This window comes from Acanthopagrus latus, chromosome 16 (assembly GCF_904848185.1).
Source record: "Acanthopagrus latus isolate v.2019 chromosome 16, fAcaLat1.1, whole genome shotgun sequence".
NCBI lineage: Eukaryota > Metazoa > Chordata > Actinopteri > Spariformes > Sparidae > Acanthopagrus > Acanthopagrus latus.
The window spans coordinates 8,197,782-8,222,391 of record NC_051054.1 but is presented as its reverse complement, the minus strand read 5'-3'; the positions used below and the strand labels follow the sequence as shown (position 1 = coordinate 8,222,391).

General features: G+C 42.3%; 1 protein-coding gene across 1 annotated transcript in view; it reads right to left on the bottom strand.

Moving 5' to 3' along the window:
* Positions 1-995: 995 nt before the first annotated feature.
* slc25a21 (solute carrier family 25 member 21) overlaps positions 996-24,610 on the bottom strand; it is a 95,247-nt gene continuing 71,632 nt past the window's right edge. The window contains exons 4-11 of the mRNA XM_037071524.1: positions 20,660-20,743; positions 11,311-11,377; positions 10,165-10,224; positions 7,245-7,352; positions 6,984-7,148; positions 4,870-5,051; positions 3,808-3,860; positions 996-2,982 (exon numbers count right to left, since the gene is read on the bottom strand). Of these exons, the coding sequence (XP_036927419.1) occupies positions 2,921-2,982; positions 3,808-3,860; positions 4,870-5,051; positions 6,984-7,148; positions 7,245-7,352; positions 10,165-10,224; positions 11,311-11,377; positions 20,660-20,743 (781 nt within the window). The 3' untranslated portion in view covers positions 996-2,920. The remainder of the gene's footprint in view (positions 2,983-3,807; positions 3,861-4,869; positions 5,052-6,983; positions 7,149-7,244; positions 7,353-10,164; positions 10,225-11,310; positions 11,378-20,659; positions 20,744-24,610) is intronic.

Genomic DNA, 24,610 nt, shown 5'->3' with positions numbered 1-24,610 from the left:
TACAGCCATGCCCAAAATTGCAGGCTTGTCAAAGTGGAGCCACTGGAATTGAAATGTTACAGATGAGGATGAGGAACATACATGGACAGGTTGCGAAGTAAAAAAAAAAAAAAAAACTGGAGGTGAAGGGAGACTTGGCCGCCGGAGATTTATGATCGGCGTGGGGAATCCAGGTGAAGGGGTGGCCGCGTTGCCTGGCGACCAGCAATACACGCCACACACGTTACAAGCCGTCACGTCTCAAACAAACATTCAGCACTCCATTACAGAAGAGGACAGGTTAAGCGCTTACAATTCCATCAGTCTGTGAGCCGCAGTTGTTAGTCTATCACCGCGGGCCCCCCGGCGAAAAACCGGGAGCCGTTCCATTTTTGGCAGAGAGAGAGACTCCCACGTTAATGATGACTGTCAAATGCCAACGTGGCTCAGTTTTTTTACCTACTACCAGATGAGGTTATGATGAGTGTCTTACAGAGCAGCCATGACCCCTAAGGCTGTGCAACAGGTGTGTGTGTGTGTGTGTGAGTGTGCATATTTGTGTAAGAGATAGACTGGCAAAGGGAGAGAATGTGTGCGGTCACCCCCACCACTCCTGCAGCCACATTTGCATTTCTCGAGCTTGTTGTTTTAGCTTGCACCGAAGCTACGCTCAGGCACCGACTCCCCAAACCATCCCCCCCACCCTCCCGCCACCGATAGAGAAAACACTGACGCTCGGTTGGCTAATACAACCTCTCTTGACAGGTTCTCAAACAACACAGTGCTCTGATGGAGGGGGAGGAGGAGGAGGGTGAAGAAGGGGTAAACTGAGGGAAGGTGATACACTTATGTCAATGCCAGAACTCTCCCGGAGCACACGCAACAACACAAACTCTCAGTTACGGGACACACCAGTGCTTCGCCCTTTAACCCAACACACACACACACACACACACACACACACACACACACACACACACACACACACACACACACACACACGGCGAGACACCAAGTGAGGAGTTTTATTCCTTTTTATTTGTTATGAATACACGATAGTGACTTTCTACAAATGCTAACATTTAAGATTGAGATTTAAAAAAAAGGCAAATTGACACAATTTCTTACCAGCAAAAAAAAGCTTGAAAAATAAACGTTTCAATGTAATCTAATTTAAAGGAGGAACATTAAAGGATCTAAAAGGCCTTTAACATATCAGCGTATAAGAAATTCTTATACACAATAATTCTCAGTAAGAATTATAGGCACTATTGCAGCTGAGATGCGCAGTGAGGCTCAGTACTACGGTTCAGATCACAGGTAATATTTGCGATCACGTGTGCATTATTGCTCAGAAAGTACATACAGACAGTATGTATGTGTGTGCATAGACACGTGTGCGTCAGTCCTCGGTCGTAGTTGGTGTGTGTAGCTGACGTCACAGGCTATTCCTTAAAGGGGGAATGCACCCCAAAAATAAAAAATATGTATATTTTTCCTCTTACCTGCGATGCTATATGCGCATCTAGATTGTTTTGGCACAAGCTGTTGTTGAAAGTTTTCAGAGATATCGGCTGCAGAGATGTCTGACTTGTCTTGAATATCATGGACCTAGATGGAACTCTGCTTGTGGTGCTCGAAGTGCCAAAATAAAGAAATGTTTTGACCCGGTTCCTCATGATAATCCACAGCCCTTGCTGTGTACAGTTTCACATAGGAATGATTTTCTGAGCTGGCTTACATTACAGCTCAGTCCCTTGTCTGTGGCTGGATGCACGCTTCCTTCTGTGTAGTGACATGACAAGAAAATAGTTCCTACATAAAACTAATCCCCAAAAGGTCCGTGAATCATCTCAAGTAAGGGGGTCACGATTTCTAGAAATGTATTTTTAAGGTGCTCTGAGCAACACAGCCGAGTGCCAGCTACTCACGCCAAAACAGTCTGGAGAGATGAATAACACAGCAGGTATGAAGGAAGATAAATAAGTTTGATTTGGGGTGAACTGTCTCTTTTATAAGTAGTTTATATTAAGACACGAGTGGTGGATGATCTACAGAGCGTGAGGAAGTGAGACTGAGCTCAGCATGTGTTCACTGCTTCATGTTACATCTGCTGTGCAGTGATATAATGATGAGATAACTTCAGTGCTCTGTAGTTGCTCTGAGCTTTTGGTGAATGTCATGGAAACATGACTTCACTGACACTGACTATTAAATTAATTAATTTTGACTAAATACGCTATTTAAGGATAAATAGCGTATTTAGTCAACATTAATTATTATTATTTCTAAAGAGTTTGACCCCTTTCAAAAACTCTTAATTTGCTTCATCAGGACTGTGCGGGTGTAGTAGAACTTGAAACAACTCGACAATTATCTTTTGATTTTTAGTTCCATTTCAGCGAAACTCACTAGTCACAAGTTAATTTCCCAAAGGAGCACCATTCACTTTAAACTGCTGAGAAGAGCACCAAAAAAAAGCACAAAATACTTAAATCTCTCATGTCAAATAATCAGAATAGGTATAAAGTTGGTAGAACTTATCGTGTGGTGCCGTGATGCTTACAGTAAGAAGCTGATTTTAAAAAATAAAATAAAATAGGTGTGTATTTGTGTGCTGATCCACTGGTAGAAAAACTGTTTAGGATTTGAAATGTGTTTGTCAGTTTTCAAATATTGCAGCTGTTTTTAATTCCTGAGAAACTAACTTTGATGGCAATGTAGTTTTTTCCTGCAGAAAGCTGCGTTCAAACATTATATTATAATGCTGGTCTTGGTATTTTGCAGAGCGTTATTTTGTATTCAAGGTAAAGACACACAAAACAAAAAAATCATTTGGTCTGACGTTACTGGAGGCAGTCAACGATATTGCATTGAGGCACAATCCGGAAGGCAAGCTCGGAGTTTCCTTTTTTCTTTCCTTCTTTTTCTTTTTTTTTTTTTACCAGTTCTTCTGCAGCCATCCAGACACATATTCATAGACCAGCAGCATCACCGCTCCACCTGTCACCAAACAGAAGAGAGAGCCACAGTGAATCAATCCACAGTTTCCTGCTCGTGAAGAAGCAGCATGAGCTACACAGCCAATACAAACTGATGTTTAAGAGCCATGTGATCTACGATGCTGATTCAAAGGCTTTTCTAGGAAACACGCAGGAATATATTATGTATTCTAGATGGATATTACATGTTTGGACAAATTAGGAAAAACTACTGTGGTGGAAAGTGGCTCCGGCTCACGATATTTCCATTCAAACATTACATAGATATTAGAAAAACACAATGTAAACACAGATTTGACGTTTGTGTTATTGAGCACACACACACACAGAACAGCATGAATTAATCAGCCCAGTTGCCAGAATAAAATGTTGGCAGTTAATGTTTCTGCAAACCACTAATGCATTCACATTTGTACGTGTCATACGTAGATTATTGACATGTTCATGAGCTGTCTTCTACATGGAGAGGTGGAGGGGACGGTGGTGGAGTTATAGGCGAGAAGACAGCCAAGCCCGCGACCACAGTTTGAGACCGTGTTTCAGCGTTTGTAAGCGTGACACCACTGGATATTTTTAAGTAGACCTCGGGACGGTTTTCAGCCGCGTTCGTGGCGACAAAAATAGGTATTTTAAGCCAAAACATGATCTTTTCTAACCCTAACCAAGTGGGTTTGGTGCCTAAACTAAGCCAGACCATAAACAATGTTGTTAAAGTAGAAAATGTAACCTAAAGACATGAAAAGCTGCAACATGAATCATTTTCATCTGACAGTTTGTGATTGTAAGGACTTTTTTAATATCAGTACAACGAACTTGTTATTGTTACCTGGTCCAAGCCTCATTATCTTGGGCACCAACCCCTTGTATAGCGCCAAGTACCTGTAGAAAAAAAATGAGGATGTTAATAAACACGCAAAAATACGTAGTTTAAATGTGTTTAAGTATGTAGATCAAGTCAAGACTTCAGCAGACTATTTCAGCGCGTGTGTGTATATGCGGTGAGTTCTTGCCTGCCTGCCTGTCTGTCTCTCACCCCGTCAGGTACATAGTTGGGGTCTAATGGCCGGTGGAGGCGAGGACCTGCCCCTTAATGCATTCAAGGTGATCGGTGGCTGCCTGCCTCCGCCTCGTGCTCCCTGTCCCGCTCCCTGCCCCCGCCACTGATGGCGTTAATAAGGCTCGACCCACTTCCTCCCTGGCCCTCTGTCTGATTAGATTGACCCGTGGAGCGCCGCGCGGCTCGTTAGGGTCTGCTTAACGACGTCTCCCATAGGGACCACTAATTAGCTGGGACTGTGTTGTGTTAGAGCAGGGGACTGGATGTGGCGGAGGGGGCACCCTCCACGCACCCCTGCGACGATTCAGGGCCGTTCCTGCAGCAGCCCCCAAGGCTCCTGTGTCCACTAACTACAAACGTCTCGCTGGCCCTTGTCTCGTGGAGCTGCATGGGGGGAAAGTGGAAAGCCCAGGGCAATTGCTAACATAACATACATCTTTCCTTGAAGCTTCTATTTAGAGCTGTCATCCTCTGAGGCTTGAAAATATGTTAACATTTACTGTACGACTGACAGACTGCAGAAATGTATGATCACACACACGAGGGGGAACACAGCCCAGAATGTAACCTCACTATTTGGTTTCCATTCTTCAGATCACAGCTTTGCATCAAGCTCTTCATGCACTTCCCTTGTAGTTAGAGCAGGAAACTCACACTGCACAATCAAACCCTGCTAACTTGTAGCTGCAGCTGGTATAATTTTTCGTCTCTGATAGCCAGTTTGGCAGCTAACCAACTATCATCTGCTAACAAAGCAGACGGAGTGCCTCATTAACTCTTGGATGCACCATTGACAGTGTTTCAAAGGGAGTATCCCGACGTATCATTTACCCTTCCTCCCGGTACACCAGCGCCATGGTCTGGAAGCAGGTGCGGTACTTGATCTCTCCGGGCACGGGCTGGGGGCCTTGGATGCGGCTCTTGGCTACGTCGAAGGGAATGTTCACGCAGGACGAGATGGTCCCAGACACCAGGCCGATGGTGAACTTCCTCAGGAACTCCAGGGTAGGGTCCTGGCAAGAAAGACAACGAATAACAGTTTGGACATTATGACCACTATGTATTGTTCTGCAGACATATCTATTGAAGTTATGCTAACCACCAAACCCCGGCCTGTCGTAGGCAAAAACTCCTGTGCTAGCAGTAAAAATGCCGCTAACTGAACCGCTAGCTAATGGCTAACTGAGCAAATGAAAATGTTGGGAAAAAAATGCCCCAGAAAGTGAGAAAAATTTGGATCCATCACTTTATCTGGATCTGCACCAGAATTTTAAAATCTGTTCTGAACTGAGACCCATCCTCCAGCCAAGTATTGTGGAAATACATTCAGTAGTTTCTGTGTAATCCTGCTGACAAGCCAACACACCAAACGACAAATGGACACGGGTGAAAACACAAACTCCTCGGCGGAGGTATTACACAAATGCTGGGAAACATTTCTAGAGTGGGCACCAGGTGTTAAATATAATAACACAAAGCATGAGCAGTAAATAAAACTTACTGTAACAGATGGAAAGTTAACAAAATAAATGCTGAGCCATTGTGTGTATATATACATGTGAAGGAGAGCATGAGGGGGCTTGTGCATATGATTGCAAAGCTGGCATGAAAGCCCTGATCATTTTATGGTAGCGGGGGGCAGATTAGTGCTTCCTGACTGCGGTGCAGCGTTCTGATTGGCTGAACAGAAGCACATGTTCTTTGGGGAGCCAGGATGGAGGATTTATAAACAGGGTGCATGCAGGCAGACTGGGGAGGCATATGGGGACAATTTGGGTAATTGGGCTGTGACTCGGCACAGGGGTATTACTGTACCAAAGAAGCCCAGACTCAGAGAGCTCTGACAGCTAATTGGCCGGGATATTTTTACAAATGACAGCGGCCTCACTGGTCCAGGCCTTTCTCAAGCGGCTGGACACCCTGAGAGCCGAGGTAAATCAACAGCTAATCCCACTTCTTCTTCTGTTTTTTTTTTCAAGTGGGTTGCGGGGAAGGAGGTAACATACCCGCGTCCTAAGTACACCCATCAACCCACTTCCTAACAGCCTTAAGCAAACATGTCCTCACACATTCACTTGCGAATGATGGCAGTGTGCTATCTGACTCTTCTGCACTACTAAAACACCGATGTGAGAGAAGCCCCAAGCTCGGCCGGCTCAATTTGACTACAGACATGTTTGAGCTGCAAGCTCATCGCTCATGTTTCAGACAAGAGGGCTTTGGAGGAACGCCACTCTGTGCTCCGCCTGTAAGCTGTCGTAGGCCACAATATTTATCCTTTTCTGCCTCAACAATAGCCGTCGTCAGCCTCTCACAAACAAGATCATTCCATCATACCGAAGAATCGTTCCCAAAAGCGGCGGCCGCAATCTAAGAAGAGAGCTATTTGGGTCGTCCAGCCACATAATTATCATTCAGAGGATGACCACTTGGTTCTCTGTACACCATGCGTCACTGGAAAAATGTCGAAAATATAGCAGAGCCTGGGCTCCCACTGTAACCTCCTCTTGAAAATAGTATTGTTGTCTGCTTCCAATTAGTTCATTGGAGTTAATCTAATGCTCCCAGTTTGTACATGTGGAACCGGCGTATGGTAACGTTTCCATTAAACAAAATTAACTTTTGTTTGGGCCATCAGGCCCTGCCGGATGTGTAATCTGAGACTTTGAGGATGTTATGAGGAGCAAACAGATGAGGTATTAGCAGGGCTGATCTTACAAGCTCCTCTCTGATTTTTGCTTCCTCCTTGCCATGGCAGGCAGGCTCACTAATCATACTGTCAAACACTTGCAATTCTCCACTGGCGAGGCGGCTGGGACACGTGCGTGTCAGATACCCCGAAGGCAGCAAAAACTAGGTGTAGTCAAGCACGGGTCAAATGGCTTGGGTTTGCATTTTCAGCAGGGAGGTTGGAGTAGGATCACAGAATTTGATTGGCATATTACCGGGCTGGTAGGAATGGCATCCTTGACATTGAAGTAGAAGCCAAAGTAGATCATGTTGAAAACTCCATGGCGTCCCAGTGTTGACGTTAATCCTTTATTTAGGCCATTACGTCCGAATCCGTCCGTCTTGATTATGCGTCTTGCTTGAGCGAATGAGGAGGGTTGCTGTGTAGGAGAGAGTGAATTTCAAATGCTGACAGAGAGAAAAGTGCACATTACCAACTCGTTATAAGTCAAGAAGGTATTTTATTTCCTTTCGACCTCTTTGAAGGAATCTCTGTTGGCCTGGAGACTGACTTTCACCACCTCGAATGGATTGACAACAACAGCCTCAGTCAAGCCTGCGCCAAGCCCCGCTACAGACAGCGCCTGGAGGGGAGATGGACATGATTTAGGAGTGTTAGCAGAATGTGGAGCTCATATTTGGGCAGAGACGGAGCAAACCGATGCACACAATGGGGACGGATGTCAACGTGTCCGAGCTGCAGTGAGGTTATGAACGCTGAATCATAGTTTCGTTTTCAGGAAACCCGTTCATCGAGTCTTTTTGTCTCATCGTGTTTCTGTCACGTCCATCATTGTCGTCGTTTGACAGATGTCTGAAGGCACACAGGACACCTGCGCTTGTTATCATTTGAGAAATTGCGAGACGACAGATGGAAGGGAGAGGAAGGTGAATGAAAGGGGAAAATAGGAATGCGAGCGAGATGTTAAAAAAGGTGGAAGTCTTTGATTCAAGGACGACAAAAAAAACAAAACAAACTACGATGATCATTCCTTCCATTAGAAAATATCTAATATAAATGTATGTCCCTGACATGTTTATGGGGCTGTAAATGTCTGCATGTAAGTGTGTGCGTGCTTGTGGGCGTGCATGCGTGCTCACAGAGAAGCGTAATGGGAACATGTCAGGATCGTGTCTTTAGCTCATTACTCTTCCTGCCTCTTTATCCTGCTGTCAGAGCCCCGGGACCCATCCTCTCAGACATGCCTCGCGATGTTTACACAGCCAGCCAGCTACGCTTTAATTCCTTATTTGTATTATTACTGTGTGTGTCCTCATTAATCAGAATGAAGGCATTCAGCTGTGCCACACTGAGTAGGGGAGAGAGAGAGCGAGAGCCTTTCAGGACCAATCCGTAATCCACTCGCACTAATGACCTGATGTGATTACAGTACTTGATACGCGGGGGCCTCTGGTGGTGGGGGGGAATGGGGCTGGAGGCACTTGAGGAAGAGGAAGATGAAGAGATAGAGAAGGAGAAAGGAGGGTAGGGGTGGGGGAAGGAGAGCATGATGGATGGGACAGGTAAACATTTTTCCACCAATGCGCTGTGAAAACAAGACGAGGATATGCGCTGTGCCGGGGCGGCCTCCACGCTGCGTTACAGGTGAGCCATCCATCACGCCTGACACTTGGCTGCCACCTGAATAGGTGGTGTGTGGTGACCGCACCCCGGCAACGCAAATCTGTTTTACTTCAAACTCTGACTCAATATAACAGACAGCAGATTAGTCAAGGAGGATGAGACTACTTGTACACATTCTGCTGAATTAAAAAACACCAAAAAACCACGTAGTACAGCCTGTTTATTAAGACTGTTTCATGTTTGTCACTTTCTTTTTTTTATTCTGTGACACACTGTTTCAAGATTTTACAATGACTTTATTTGAGGTTTAAGCAATCAGATCTTTTAGTCCAAGTTTGAGGGGAGTCCCAAGTCATTTTCTCTCGGGCAAGTCATGTCAAGTCCTTCGTTTCGGCAAGTCAAATCACTTTCTTCCTTTTAAGATACCGCAGTCTCACCAGTCTTTGTAGTCAGTACCTGTCTGATAATGCTATTATTGGCCAGTTTTGATCTAACATGTATGACAATGATTTGAATTTGTATTGTAATCACTGATATCCAGTGAGATAAATGGAATCAAACAAAAAAACTTGAATTAGTTCTCAATCAAAAAAAAATCCTTTCACATCACTATTAAACAATGAAATGCTGACAGCCACATTTAAAAAAAATGAAATAAAAAACAGGAATACTTTAACTCCCATATAGATTAATGGAAGAACTCAAATTATTACAAGTCACAATAACTCAAGTCCACATGACACATTTACACTTTCAAAGGTGTTGTAAGTGTTCATGTCTTCACTAACATCATCATATTCAATAAAAAATGACTCCTGACAAGCTGCCATTCACACTGGAATTATACATAGTGGCAGAAACCAAACTTTTCCTCTCGTTGTTCTGGTGCCCAGAATAACGTTCTTATAGTTTAGAATCAGGCAGGACCCATGACATCATTAGCACCAGCCTGATCTCCCTGACTTCCAGCTAAACACTGACTGACTCGCACAGCAGAACTGCCTTTTAACCATCACACTTCATATACCTCATTCCTAAATCTGAGTGAAATGCTCAGGTTCTGATTTAGAAAAAACAAAACCTAGTAAACCTGGATACCATTTTTTTTCAATAAAACTATTTAATGCCGGCTAAATTGGCCCCAATTGTCATTAATTAAAGTCGGTTCACAAACTGGGGACCGTCTATGACACACCCAACCTTTTAAATGTTTAAGCTAGTCATCAAGGAAGCATTCACATGTGCTTAACACCTAACAAAAGTGTTATTCCAGGCTGTCTTCACTTAATCCTCACCCGCGAAGTCTACTTTTTGTCCCGTCTAATGCGAGAAGACCAATTTTGTATTGCCACAATGGTGAACAAACAAAACACAACCGAGCAGATGTTTTGTTAGGTTAGCAATAGTTAGAAACACTATGCTGTGGTCGGGCTGAACAGGTGAGTCGCCACATAAAGGAAAAAACAGACAAAAATGGAAATGTGTAATAAATTCTCTGAGTGTATTCATGCACAACCTATATTTGTACATGAACCAGTAATGAAAACTATACGTTGACAACTCTGCATTTAAAGGAACATTTGCATGAATGTCTTTAGCTGCTACAATTATTCTTGGCATGGCTTTTTGTTTTACCAGTGTTTGGCAGGTGAGCTGAAACGTTGGGTGTAAAGCTCTTCCTGGTCCTGTGTGTGTGTGTGTGTGTGTGTGTGTGTGTGTGTGTGTGTGTGTGTCTGTTTGTTTACTTTTCAGGTGAGAGTGTATTCAGGTGTTCCTCTCTGTGTATGTGTGTGTGTGTGTGTGAGACTCACCACACCAGGAGACAAAGGGGTCAGATTCAGCAACTTCTTGTATTGCTCAAAGGTGAAAAACTGCGGAGGGGAAGATTGGGACAAATGAGCCGTCAGAGAGTCGCATTCTTACGCTGACATCTCTGCACACACAACACACTCCCACATGTACGCACACTCTAAAAGCAGCTACATGAGGGTTGACTCCTTTCTAATCTAACGTTAGCTCTTGTTGGCCCTCTGTTAGCAGAGTGGAGAGAGCTCTCGAGACGTGCATAAAGTCACATCTTTTGGACCGTTGAAGGAAAATGCGACTTTAGTCCTTCCCGAAGAAATCATTAAACAACTTCAACAAAAAACGTCCTCAGGCGATCAAGAGTGACGGAGAAGTTCACGTTACAACACAATCTGCTCAAATATGGCCGACAAAAAAGTGATTAAATACATGTATATTGCTCAGCATTTTTACATGGAGCCCCTTTAAAACTCAAAACAAGCAAATGGAAAGAGAAAGAGAAAAGTCTAAATATAAAAAACGAAACACATCCATCTGATTTGTTCATCTGAGCGAAGGGCAAGATGCCAGCAGAGGCGTTTTAATCGGAGCTTTAATTCGCTTTAATTCTTCGCTCCAGACATTTCTCACCATCAGCCAGCTTTGTTCGCTGTGTGAGCGATTACCCCATCTTCTCAGTGTGAGCGCTTAATTCTAAAGTTCACACATCCTCGTCTCCAGCATCTCATTATGGAGCAGCTCCATGCCAGGCATCAATGACCCCCCTCCTCCCACTCACCCTCGCCTCCTCGTCACCCCATTAGTGTGAGGCGAGAGATGCTAAGCCCTCCTACAAACAAATATCAAAAGATGGGGCTCAGGGGAAGGCTTGCTGTAAATACTTGTAAGTCAATATTTGGTAGGCGAACAGAACAAACAGGAGTGGCTGAGGAGGCAAACAGGAGTGGCTGAGGAGGCAGACATGGTGGAGGGCGTCATGTGTTTAATCAACATGTGTGTACCACGTTACAGAGAAGCTGCGGTCAGAGTGTTTTCATATGGCAGTGGAGCAGTTCAGGGTGAAAACCAGAGGCTGAGCGCTGCATCGCGGAGCAAGAAGGTTTGCTGTTTTCTATTAAAAAAGAAACTAATATGCACATCCTTTATCTCACCTTCACCGCTCTCTTCGGCGTCTCTGCCACGATCGGAGGCAGGATTCCCTTATAGAAGCCGAAGATTCTGCAGATGAAGAAAATAGAATGTTACACAAGCTATGTTCACTGTTATATTTGGATAAACGATTGATCATTAAGTCCTTTTTGGAGCAAAAGTACTAAACATTGCCTTGTTATAAGCTTTTTTTCATCATAAATGATAGTTCACTAAATAGCTTTTGGGTTTTGGTCCGTTGATCGGACACAAGTTCTGTCATATCATTATTTTGCAACACTTTATATATTGTAAGATTAGTAAGATAATTTAAAAGATTGAACAGCATATTCCTCAATAGTTAAAATAACATTTATTCGCAACTTTTTTTTTTTTTTTTTTTAAATTGCAAATAATTTTGCTTACCATGCTATTGTTTAGATATCGGACTCCATTTATTTTGTCATTCAAGGCAGCCATTGGTTTCCATTCATCTCTGTAAAATGTTAAAATCAACTAGCAGACTACTGACACTGGCCTGAGTTCACCATTTGCATTGATTTGTTTGGAGACACTTTTGTTCACAGCATCAAAGTCTACGTTCATTTTCGTGATGGTTGCGTTATCAAATGTGAGGTTGTGTTGTGCTGTCATGCAATAAAATGGTCAATTCAGCCAAATTGTACAAAATTATCAGTGTATCCAGTTGCCTGTTTGTTTGCTACACTGTATCAATAATTTAATAGTCCTGTGATAAACCATACCTGCTATATGTCCAGTTTCTGCAGTTAATATTTTGTAAGTTCCACTTTTATCAATGAGGTTACGCTAAGTAACAGTAACAACTCTCTGTATGATGCAATATGATTCAACAGCCTCAAAAATGAAGAACTTTCTAAAACAGTTTCAATAGAAAATGAAAACAAAACTTAAATAGGAAACCTAACAAACTCGTTGATTTCCAAACTCTACAAAAATTAATGGAAGTCAATGGCTGCCTGGTTCCATGGTTCATGTGTCTGGAAAAGCTGTATCCTACATCTCCCATCATGCAACCAGTAGAATACCTTTAGGCCCTCCCTGCCTTGTAAACCACCACATCTTTGAACCACCACACCTTCAGTTTGTGATGCCAGCTTTCTGTTATTACAAGGGTTATTTTCTCAGATTTGGCAAGGCTCCTTTAAAATCCGGGAAATAAGTGGAATTTACCTTTAAGGAGTTTACGTTTTGCTATCATCCTGCTACGTTTTTTAAATTTTTTAATTTTTTTTTTTATTGGTAACATGGCACCTTCTCAAATATGTTCAGTTACTAGAGGGATCAAATATCTGACAATGTACAGTTCTTGACAAATACCAAGCTCACAGAATGGGAAACAGAAAGTATGTTGCTGCTGTTTGGCACCATAACAACCGAGATATATTCTGAAACCACAAACCCTGGCAAACAAGTTCTCCAGGAATCTGTGGAAGAAATGATTTAAGAGTTTATCCCAGGGTTTGATATACTGGATGTTTCAAAAGACTCTAGCTGTGTAATTTTAGTCAATTTGGTAGTTTGCCTTTGCTCAATCATACGTCCAGCCGTGATTTAGAGCGCACTCGAAGACAGGAAAAATAATAAAATGTTACAGTGAGTTATGTATATAAAGATGTATGCCTACATTTAACACAGACTGTATTCTGTAAGCAATCCATTTTATGGAGTATATTTACAGAGTAAATGGACAGTCTGGTTAGATTGTTAGTTTTATGCAGATGGTTTAGACTTGATGTTTCTCTTGCAATGTTGAGAATTTTCAGGAATTCAGGAATTATCCTATTTCAAACAATATACCTAAAAATTCATGTTGAACTAAATTAAAACATTTGCTGAATTTATTTAAGAAACGAAAAAACAAATCTAATAATGCCATATTGCAAATGTTTTGCAATTTGTTCCGACATGCAAGATAATTTTTTTTTCCTTTGCTGGAAGACTCAGGAGAAATTAACAAGAGGGGTAGTTATTATTTCCCTTAATAAGCAACTGTTTGTGAACATGATATAATAGAATAGAATATGCCTTTATTGTCACTATACACATGTACAGTAGCAGAGGTTTGCCCCAAATGCCTGACCAGTCTCTGATGCATACTTGGAAGAAAATAGTAGTGCCCTCTCTGTTTTGCTAGAAGGGCACAAAACATGTTTCGTATACATTCAGAAGTGCACACATGTGCATTTCCCACCCACTCATGAATTTAGTGAAAACACGGGTTGAACAGTTCATTTGTTTGAGCCTGGCGGATGATATTGGTCAAGTATTCAAACATATAAAAATATACCGGTAGCGACTTTCTTTACAATCTCTTTTATCACATCCTTGTTTCTCAAACCCCTTTTTATACATAACAATTAACGCCACTAAAAAAAAATAATGATGTGACAACAAGTATTGTTCTAGGTGTGAAACCTGGCACACACAAGGCATCTGTCACTACTTAGGTACTGGCTGTTGTGGAGATGAACCGTTGCTGTCAACAGCAAGCTTCTTTTCACCTCTGCTGTTGTTTCCAAATGTAGTTTTAAGCGCACTGCGTCCAAGTGAAACAGGTACAGCAGGTCTAAATCTTAAAAACAAAACAGGCAGTAAATGTAACACCAAGGTGTCACAGCTCATATCTGATAAAAGATTTTCATGGAACTTAAGGTGTCAATTAAATAATTATCTCCACCCTCGCACGTTTTTCTACACAGGATTTCCCAACGGACAAGTGTGGGTGGGTCAGGTCTGAGTAACAGAGCAGCTAACCCTGGAGCTGAAACTATGCTTCCACACTATACAGAGCATTTTTGACAGATTTTACTCTAAATTATATAATGTGAAACCACATAAAATGAACTAGACAAGGGTAAGGTCCATTTTGAGAATGTCATAGTGAGTTGAGAGTGTAAAAAACGTCTTACAGGGCTGAGGGACGAGCAATACACAAACCTGTTACCAAGGCAGAATTAAAAGAATTTCCTGCCAGACTGCCACACTTCAGTTATTCAGTCCTATTCATGAAATTCTAGCCAATAAATAGAGCTGATAACATGTGATCCACTAATTAACACCGAGAAGGAGGACATGAAGAAAGGTAGAAAAAGAAGAAGAATGCAAAAACAAAGAATGTTAAATGTGGTTATATTAATGAAAAGTTTTCAAGTCACATTATTTGTCTTTTTAATTCTAAGGACACAAAATAACTCCAGCCTCTCTTCTTCTTACTGTAAGTACTGACAACATATGACATAAAAAGAAAAAAAAAGAAAAAAGAAAACGAATCAATGAACTGAAACACTATCAGGAACTATCATGTTGCTGCAGTTAAAGCCTGATGTGTCTCATTCCTCTGTGCCACAGAGCTCCTGTTGTCTGCAAATATTCACACACCACTGAGCCACGTTGTTGCACAGTGTCATGTGCTACATCAGGATCAACACGAGCGCTTTGGTTTATCAGGAGTCGATTCAAAACACACAAAACCTGCTGTGGTAAGTACACACTGTTTAACTGAATTAATCCCTAACTACAAATAGTCCCTGATAAATAATATTTACTCCTGTTTGAGTCATGTTTGCTTAAAAGCACAATTAACAGTTGTTAAAAAAATGAAAGTATATAGACATCACTTGTTATGAAGATAAATGTGTCCACTAGGAATCAATAGGCTGAGAGCTACAGACAGTCAAGGGGAGTCAGAGAGTGTTGAGAGAAGGGCAAACATTTTTACAAGCGTAAAATATTCTGTTATTTACCTTTATTCCAACAAAATCCCACTATATTATATATATATATTATATTATATATATATATATATATATATTATATATATATATATATATATATATATATATATATATATATATATATATATATATATATATATATATATATATATATATATATATATATATATATATCTATATATCTATATCTATATCTATATATATATATATATATATATATATATATATATCTATATATAGCTATATAGACACACACATATATATACACATATATATACACATACATACATACATACATACATACATATACATACATACATACATTTCTTAGATATTTTTCCACTAAAATTGATGGGATGTTATGCAATAAAAATATTAGTTTGCTGACAAAATGTGCAAGGTTTAAGTGATTCCTGTAGATTTTAGTGTAATTTTAGTCCTTGTTTGAAGTTTTAAGAATACTGATGATTATGTTTGACAGGATAATCGTGACTTGAAACTCTCAGAACTTCTCATGTCTCACATTTCCAAAGGACGCCCTGAACCCCTGGAAAATATTGACATACCCACGTGTCCTAACTGGAAAACTCACATCCAGAGTATTAGGGTGCATGCAAATGTAGTCATTGCTTGTTTGGGTCGTTCATGACGTGGGTTGTAAATAGCCTTCGTTTCAGTCATCAAACCAATCTGAAACGATGACAGTCAAGAGCAGAAATGCATAATATATCTGTAAACGTGCGCAGGACCATTGTAAACAGAGCATCCCCTTCCACTTAATGGGCTGCAGGATACAAAGACACAGAGATAGAAAGTATAAGGGAGTGTGTATTGATACTGAACACAGGTCTGTGGACAAAGAGGACAACGTGGCATGACCAACTGTATCCTGTGAACTGCGGCACCAGCTCTGTTGTGGCAACATTCTTTACAAGTCAACAGAGATGATCTTGGATGATTGAGTCCAAGTGTAAATATTTTTGCTGCTGGCACACATTTCCACTGAACATAACCTGAGAAGGGCAGGACCTGTCACTTACAAGGCATCAAGTATGGCCAACCTTCAATAAACAGCAGTGAACCGCAACTAATTATGAAAACATCTGCCATCGGGTGACAAAGTCGACCTATTTCACCTGAAGTTACATGTGTGGTACTGCCTCTGGGTAGCCGAGTTATCATAATAATGCTCATGTGGGTGATTATGGCTGAGGAAGCCAGGAATTAATCCCTCGTATTGTTTGTGTAAACAAGTTATTTCAGTCGGACGGAAGACCCTTCCCTCTGCTCTCTTTGTCCATGCAAATGGTGGCCACAGATTTCCCGGGTGTGGTCAGGCTGGCGAGCCACCAGGTGATGGAGAAGGAGCGAAATTTGTTACAGAACAAATACGGCCTCCAGTCAGTGGCCATCATTTGAATCCTAATTTGATTTCCAATGTAAAGTGCACACTAAGTCCCTTTTTGACTTTCCTAAACAAATGGCCTCCTGACACTGAGCGAGAGGAGAGGGGGAGAGGGGGCATGTGTGGGTATGTAGGTGTGCGTTTGTGTTTTATTTGTCTTTCATTTTCATAAACCTTTCCTTTTTTAACAGCCTCCCCTCCATCTGTAGAGGAGCGCAGCACTGACGGAACCGTAGACGCCACTGGTTAAAATAAACTGGCCAATCAAGAAATACATAAAAAAAAAAGAGTAGAAATGTACATGCATGAAGTAAAAATATAATTTGCATTTAAAACAAAATCAATTGAGTCTGTCTGCAGCAGGCAGGTTAATTTCCACACACGTGGTAATCCATGGGAAATATAAGGTGCCCCGGGGAACACTGTAAGATGTAAACAACCGGCATGCTTCATCTGCAAATATTTTCACTTTCCCAGTGTCTACTGTAACCTTGACATTGTCACTGGCCACGGATATACAACAGAATCACCAGTGGCCAAGGTTCATATGGCAAAAGCCAAATAACATTTATAGGGTGTGTCATGGACTTCATACAGTGTAAGTGATTATTAATTCACATCTAAAATAAGCACAATAAAAGATGAAAATATATAATCAAATGTGATTTTTATAGACTTAGATGCAGACAATTCATTACTGTAGGATTTTCTTTTTTTTTCTATGTCATGACGAACCTACAGCTCTTATGTTTGGTGACCATGTTGAGACTTGCAGCCATTAATAAGATATAATAAAGTGCTATAAATTAATGCAAGTATTAATATAGGTAAGATATTTTAAAATAATCCCTTTTACCTAAGTCTTGGTATGTTACTATCTGTAATGGCTAGAAACTTATCTGGAATTGTCAGGCACTTTAAAAAAATACTTCCAGGTAAATGGATGAGCCATCAATGATGACAGCTCACATGATCCTGTGTTCTTGTGAATTCTGCTGCCTTACAAGGAAATGTCTGTACTTCAGTAAATGAATGAGTTACACCTTTGAACCATATTTTATTTAGAACCACTTATTCAGTTGCTTAGTGATGAGAAGATCAAAACTATGAAAATGAAGCTACTGCCAACAGCCAGTACGCTTATTTTACACAAAGGCTGGAAACAAAGGGACTCTGCTAACCTGTCCAAAGGCAACTAAATCCATAGATCAGCATCCCTGAAACCCAAAAAATCAACATGTTGTTCCTTCAATTCATACAATAACTGATGTTGAAAAAAAACAACATATAACTTAGATGAAAAGCAAGTATCAAACTCTTCATTTAAAGGTGTACGTCATACAAACTGTGCCTGTGTCACCATAGTAAAACATATGTGATCTGTTGGACACGCTTATCTCCACTTATTCACAAATCCATGAAAGTAGATATTACTTACATGGGTGGTCCCAGCTGGACTCACCCCCTCCCCCTCAATCATGCACTACTTCCAGGAACTAGTCATTGATCTACTGTACACAGGCCAATGCGCTCTGCTGCAATGCACGGACCCTTTTAATATTCCTGTGGCCGTGCTTTGGGTCCCGACCCAGTCTCTGGATACCACACTGGTAAAGAATGCTTGAGAATAGAGACTTTTTGTTTCCCTCCAGACGGAAACACTTAACACATGCTCACGCTGCTACACCCACATGCAACAGAAAAAGGAGCGTGGCCTGTAAGGCAATACACAAACCGAGTGTTGCTGAGCGTGGTTCACAGTGTCACACACTTACCAGCACAGTTACGGGATTTCATGCTGCATTTTTCAGATTTAACAACAACACAATGACAAAATGTTTTTAAAAGAAATAATCCACGCTCTAACGGAATCAAGTCTTCAAAACGTATCCTGCTGCTACGTCGAAAGTCTACGTTGTGTCCGGTGCTTCAGATTGTCTTAAAGATGATGTCACACGTGTACATTTCCATGTCTTTCCTCACTTTAATCACCGAGCTTGAGCCGGGAGCTCAGGTTTCCTCCCTCATCACCTCAGAGAGAGAGAGGGGCCTGGTGTTAGCGCGGCCCTGCCATGAGCTGACGGGAGATGTTTATTTTTAATAATAATTCTACAACAGCGGGGCTTAACACTATTTGTATAAGTTATAACTAAGTGGTTTGGCCTGGAGGTAATCCGCGACGTGCTACTGTGAAGTGATTACAGCCTCAGCAAAAATATACTGTAGTGATAATTGATAAAGGTAAGTGGATCTCCCGTCCGTGGGGAAACACCAGGGGGTTTGCTATGAAAGCCGACGGTTCGTAGGTATCATAATTGATGGTGACGCTGTTTAATTTGGCAGACATCTTATCGTGTCAAAGTCTTCTCTGGAAATTCATGTTTGCCTAGTCCCACAGGGCACACCCAAAAAGCATGCAGGGCACAAAGGCATTAAATTTCACACCGCGAGCGTGTGTGTGTGGGTGTGTGTGGGGTGAACAGGGCACAGCTACTGTAGCACGATAGCCGCGTCTGTTGAGCTGCAGCCGTGTAGGATTTCCAACTGTCACTGACCGGCCTCCTACGCCGCGCACCCGCTCGCTCACACCTCGCAGCAGATCAACTTTATATCCGCTGTAAAGCTGTCGACTCGCCGTAAACAGAGCGAGTGGCAACCACTTTCTCCTGCACCTGCACTGTCTCACAGTCCTGTCACTGGGCAGGCGGTGGAGGAGGAGGGAGCACGGCCTGAGGACTGTCTTTGGTTAGTTGTGACATTATACATTTAGGTCTGAGGCCAGTAACAGCTGCACTCTCATCCGATGTGAGGTACAACGAGTGATAAGACACGTTCAGCGGCTTACTGCAGGATATATCTGTCAGTTTTTGACAGACACAGCGGCAGTTTCAGGATCTGAGCATCTAACTGTTTCCAGCCATAGACCACCAACCAGGGCTAAACAGTCAATCGAAATATTATTGAAATACAGCCAAGGACAATAACCAAATCGCAGGAGCAACATACCAGTATAAACTAGAATGGCACTCAGTAGAGCTTATAGACACAAACTACCTAAATACAAGGTCCATGTATTATTGCTTGAACATGTAACACACCGGAAAAACACTCCATCTTGCAATTTTAAAGGACAATAGGAAAAATTCCTGGATCCGTCTGTTTATCTGGACCTATACCATCCATAAACCTGCTGACAAACCAACCAGCTACCAAACAGACAGGTCATGAAGCATCGTGGTGCTGCAGAGATTCTCCAGCCCACAAATCACATGCTCCAGATGTTTGTTTGGTCTGTGAATGGCGTTTGACTCATAATACACATATGTATTGCACACTTGCATCTGTTCCCAAACAGATAATAGGATAATTTTGATGACAAGGAGGACAAATGTACTTTATTACAGAGGTGATTCCATCATTAAATTAATTTATAGGGTGTGGCGTATGAGTCCATTTCAAACCTTCTTTTGCACTTTTTCCCACGAGGTGCGTTTGTGGTGTTGGGTAATGTCGGCCTGCTATGGACTGGGAAGAGTTACCATTGACCCTTGTGTATTTAAGATTTTTCTTAACATGTTCTTTATACAATATTTTTATATTTAGAAAGGGTTGGGGTTAGATTTATTATTAAAAACAAACTGAGAGAAGATATCCTATCTGAAAATCTAAAATAGCTTCATGGGGCGGGTCATGAGGGTGGGGTGTGGGTTATTTTGTTCCTGTTCTGTTGGCCATTTTGAACAGTGATGTAAAGACAATCTTTCTGATTGATAAAGGAAAAAGTCCACTTCATGAGTATCATACTCTGGTGTTAAAATCTTTGATATATTGTGATTTTGTTCAAAAAGGAGAAAGGAAGCATGTTTTATTTGGATGCTATATATGATGAGAATCCTGTTGCCCACAACACAAAACTTGTGAAAAGCATGTTGCATCATGCTCCATGGAAGAAAATCAGAGTCTGTTGAAAAGAACTGTTTCTTAATAGGAATACCTTAAGTCTGAGCCATCTGCCGTTAAAACGAAGGAGGGGAAATTACTCCTTCTCTGCCCACGGGAAACAGGAAGGCTGACATCATTGGTGTTCTGAAGAAACTGTAAGCCTAATTTGTGATTTCTTATTTATTTATTTATTTATTTTTTAACATCCTGTAGTCCAGTAGTTGGCAACGACTGCTGTGGATAACTTACCCTTCATTGCGGAAGATGGTCCGGAAGCAATCACCGAGGCCCTTGTAGCTGTTGGGGTCACTGGATCCCCTTTGGATCTGGAACCTGCAATGACAAAGTTCTCATTAAAGTTTCTATAGTCTCAGCAGCCTCACATTTTAACTAGTTCCTGTGTTATTGATATACATTGTGACACTTGTGTCAATAACAGACTTGATCTTATCATAAATGAGCTCATTTCCCTCCTTTTTTTCCTCCCTCTCCCTTTCATCCGCGTTTTTTTTCCCTCTTCTGCTTTAAGACGAGAGGCTCCTGCCACCAGGTCCCCCCAGCGCAGGGGAGAACTAAAACATTTATTTAACCCAACCGATCTAATTAGCCACCCAGCTCCCCTGGACCAGGCCTGTTACAGCGGGCTTTTCGTCCACTAACATGCTAGTAAGCCAATTGTAACAGCTCTTCAGTTACGTGTAAATTTTTAATATGATGGAGCCAGTCGAGGGACTTTTTGTTGTATAGCAAACACGCAGGTACCTCCCTAATAAAGGCTGGCGAGCTGCGTGTAAATCTTTTACATGAGAGACCAGTTGGGGGTGAAAGAATGAACATAAATGGTGCCAGTTGGAGATAAAGAGTTTCATGTATTAGAATGATGAGATGTGATACTCATTATATGCTGCCGTAGGGCTGACTCCAGCAGAAGAAAACATGTTAAACTAAATGGTCTGAAGAGATGACGCAACGATTTTAACCCAATTAACAATATACAATCAATAAAAGCAAGTTTAAAATGTGATGAAAGATAACTAAAGTGACTGAATTAATAGTGAAGAAGATCAGGGACAGAGAGTACAAACAGTGGCAGTAAGTAAAGAAAGTAGGAGGGAACAGGACAAGAGAAAGATTCCCTCCTCATATGGCTTCAACTGCCAGGTCATAAGGTCAGCAGTAAGTCGTCCATGCGGGTGCCTGATGGGGCCATAAAGGGCCCCCAGGTTCCAGTGGAAGGGGGGTTTAGTGGGGTGAGCGGCCTTTCATATCGCTAACAGATTAACATCTTAGAGGGGTGTCCCTCAAATCCTATTTGGTGGATTCCCAAATAGCTTGTAACCCGTTCCTGAAAACCAGTTAAACCAGCATAATAAATAGATGTCTGACACCATATTAAAGAGAAGAAGAAAAAGGAGGACTGGAGGTATGAGGGGATGGTGGGATAAGGGGTGTGGAGAGGGGGGCAAAGACCCGGAAGATTTAAGACTACTGGGGCTTGTAAACATATTCAAATCGGGCTTAATTAAAGGCATATGATGCTGGGGTCAAGGATAGAATAGACCCTGTCCCCCATCTCCCCCTCGACACGAGCCGGCCCTGAGAGAGTGGGGTTGGCAGGGCCGTGGTCCGGTTCCAGCCCCCTGACTCCAGTCGTGACCCTGGGGTCACCTCATTTCCTCATGGCCCTCTCCTACCCCGCCATAAAAGCCAGGGACCAAACAGCAAGGCCCAGGGAGTGGGAGATAATAGGGAGGACCAGAAGACGTTGAGGCAGCAGGGGAACCATCAAGCCCCTGGCTAGAAAGCTGCTAATGTTGCTTTTCGGAGTGGAAAATAAGTCTCAAAGCTTCAGTCGGTCTTGGTCGAGTTTGCTGTTTAAGAGAACTTGCGCAGACAAAACGCTCTAGTTTCTGTTAATAAGGCCTCAGTGACGGTATACTGCCTGAAGAGGAGCATAAGAGCCTCCATTGCTCTGGCAGATTCACTTGGCCTTGAAGTTAGCCATGCGGATCGTAAACTCCGTAGACAGAAGACTGAAGGAAAACCCTGGGGCTTCCTTAAAACGCACCGCTTGGAGCATCTCCTTCAATCATCAGCGAAAGCTAGTGGAGATACTACATACTCAGAGGTGATGAGATCTGTGAGTTCATCAAAAGTCCCCTGCCTTTCATTTCCTTCCCATATCCAACTCAGCCTGTGTTTGTGTTTTACAGGCCCAGAGCTGCCCAGGTGAGGGTGAAGGCAAGGGCAGGTTGGTGCTTCTGCGAGCGAGACAACAGGGTAAACGATCCCAAAGACCTCGTCCACCTGACCTCCAACGCCTATAAAAGTACAAACTCTAGGCGTCCACAAAGAAGTCAAAAAGGTAAATGAGGGTGGCGTGGCTGGCGAGAGCCCCATTCTTTGTATTTTTATGGACAGGAGCGCGGTGTTTGAGGGCCTTACAAGGTCCGTGTCCGCTCCCAGACCCCGGTGGTAATGGGCTCGAACCGGGGACCAACAAGACGGGCTGTCACCTCGGAGAGGACGAGATGTAGAGGTGGGGCTCATTAATGATGGTGTTAAAAAAATGCCTATGGGGAGCGGGTAGGGGGGTTATTGGGTTGATCAAAAGGGAGAGGCTGGATGGGCCTTCTTTTAAAAAGGGGCAGGCCATGCTTTTTAGGAGGTCTCTTAAAAAAATATGCCCTATTAAATGAGGGGTATTCCCTCAGTGGCACTCAAAGCAATTTTGATGACTTGCTCACTTTAAAATTCAGGGTCTAATAAGGCTGATAGGAAATCATATTTACAACTATTCACACAGACTGACATCTAAATTAACAGCCTATGTTAAGACATAATGACCTAATCTACAACAGGTACTTATCTAATACCATCTATTATACTGCAATAATTCATATTGTGCAATTTTCTCCACGTTTGAACATTTTGATTTATGTGCGTTGCTGTGTTTTTGCACTGGTTGCTACAGCTTCAGTCCTGATCTGCTCATGCCTTCCCTGCAGGAACGCCAAGTTCTCTGACAAAAAAAAGAAGAAAAAAAAAGAGAGAAAGAGACAAAATATATGATTGAAGGAAAAAGAAGAAGTGAATCACCGAGGGGAAGGGATGGAAGCCATTTCTCAGGATGCATCTGAAGTGCATAAGACAATCCAGAAGGCAACATAAAGGGGAAATCTAGTTTTTACAGCCAGACAATTAATTTTAATGAGCGGGATCATAAAGATCGTAGAAGTCCATCGCATTGGTACATGAGGTTAAGAGCACTTTTCAGACCTAAATAGTCCAACATGGCGAATGCGGCCGGTTGTGACTTCAGCCAATCGTGCTTCAGGGTAAGAGAACGTAACCAAAAAAGCGCCCCACATTTGGATCCAATAGTTGCTTGTTGTGACAACCCATTGTTGTAGGCAACAGTGCTGACTGACTGAAAGTATGTTTGATGAATAAAAAGAGCACTCATAGGGATACTTTTCCAATTTTTGATGAGATTTAGGTTGTTTGTTCCTATAAAGTCTGACTTGATGTAAAAAGCATCGGGCGAAAGAACATGCCCAATAAATGTAATGCAATAATGGTGATTTTAGCTGCACAACATGTTAAAAAATGAGCGAAGAAAACAAATACTGATGGATTGCATCTATGGCAAAACTGTCAAAGGAAAAAGTGTTTGAGCAAGGCAGGAGGAGGCCAATAAAGACAGTCCTTTGGAGAGAGGAATAGGAAAATAAAGTCAAGGGGAAGAAGATGCAAGATGGGAGCAGAGGGGAAGTGATAAACCTTTGGCGCTTGTGACACGGCAGGCTGCCAGAGCTTGATCTGGACCAGGCCAGGTTGGGTTACAACAGCACCGCAAACCTACTAGACCTGGGAAAAGCCCAGGTTACGGAGCGGGCTGTGGTGTGGACAAGGGAGAAAAAAGTGGCTGTTAAAGGCAGTTCGACATCCCCCTGTCACTATGGATCCTTCCTCACTCCGATAAAACTGACTCCTCTGATTCCCTCTGGTGATGTTGGGACCACTTTGCCAGTCCAGATGTCTGCTCATATATTGTGACCTCTGTGACCCGAGATCAGGCTGTGTTACCATGGAAGAGCAGGAAAAGAGCTGCATAAAACAGCACGAGGACAGGCTGGGCCGGGGACTGTGACTCAGATGTTTTGAGCATTACAAACTCGTTGACTGACGGCTCTTTCT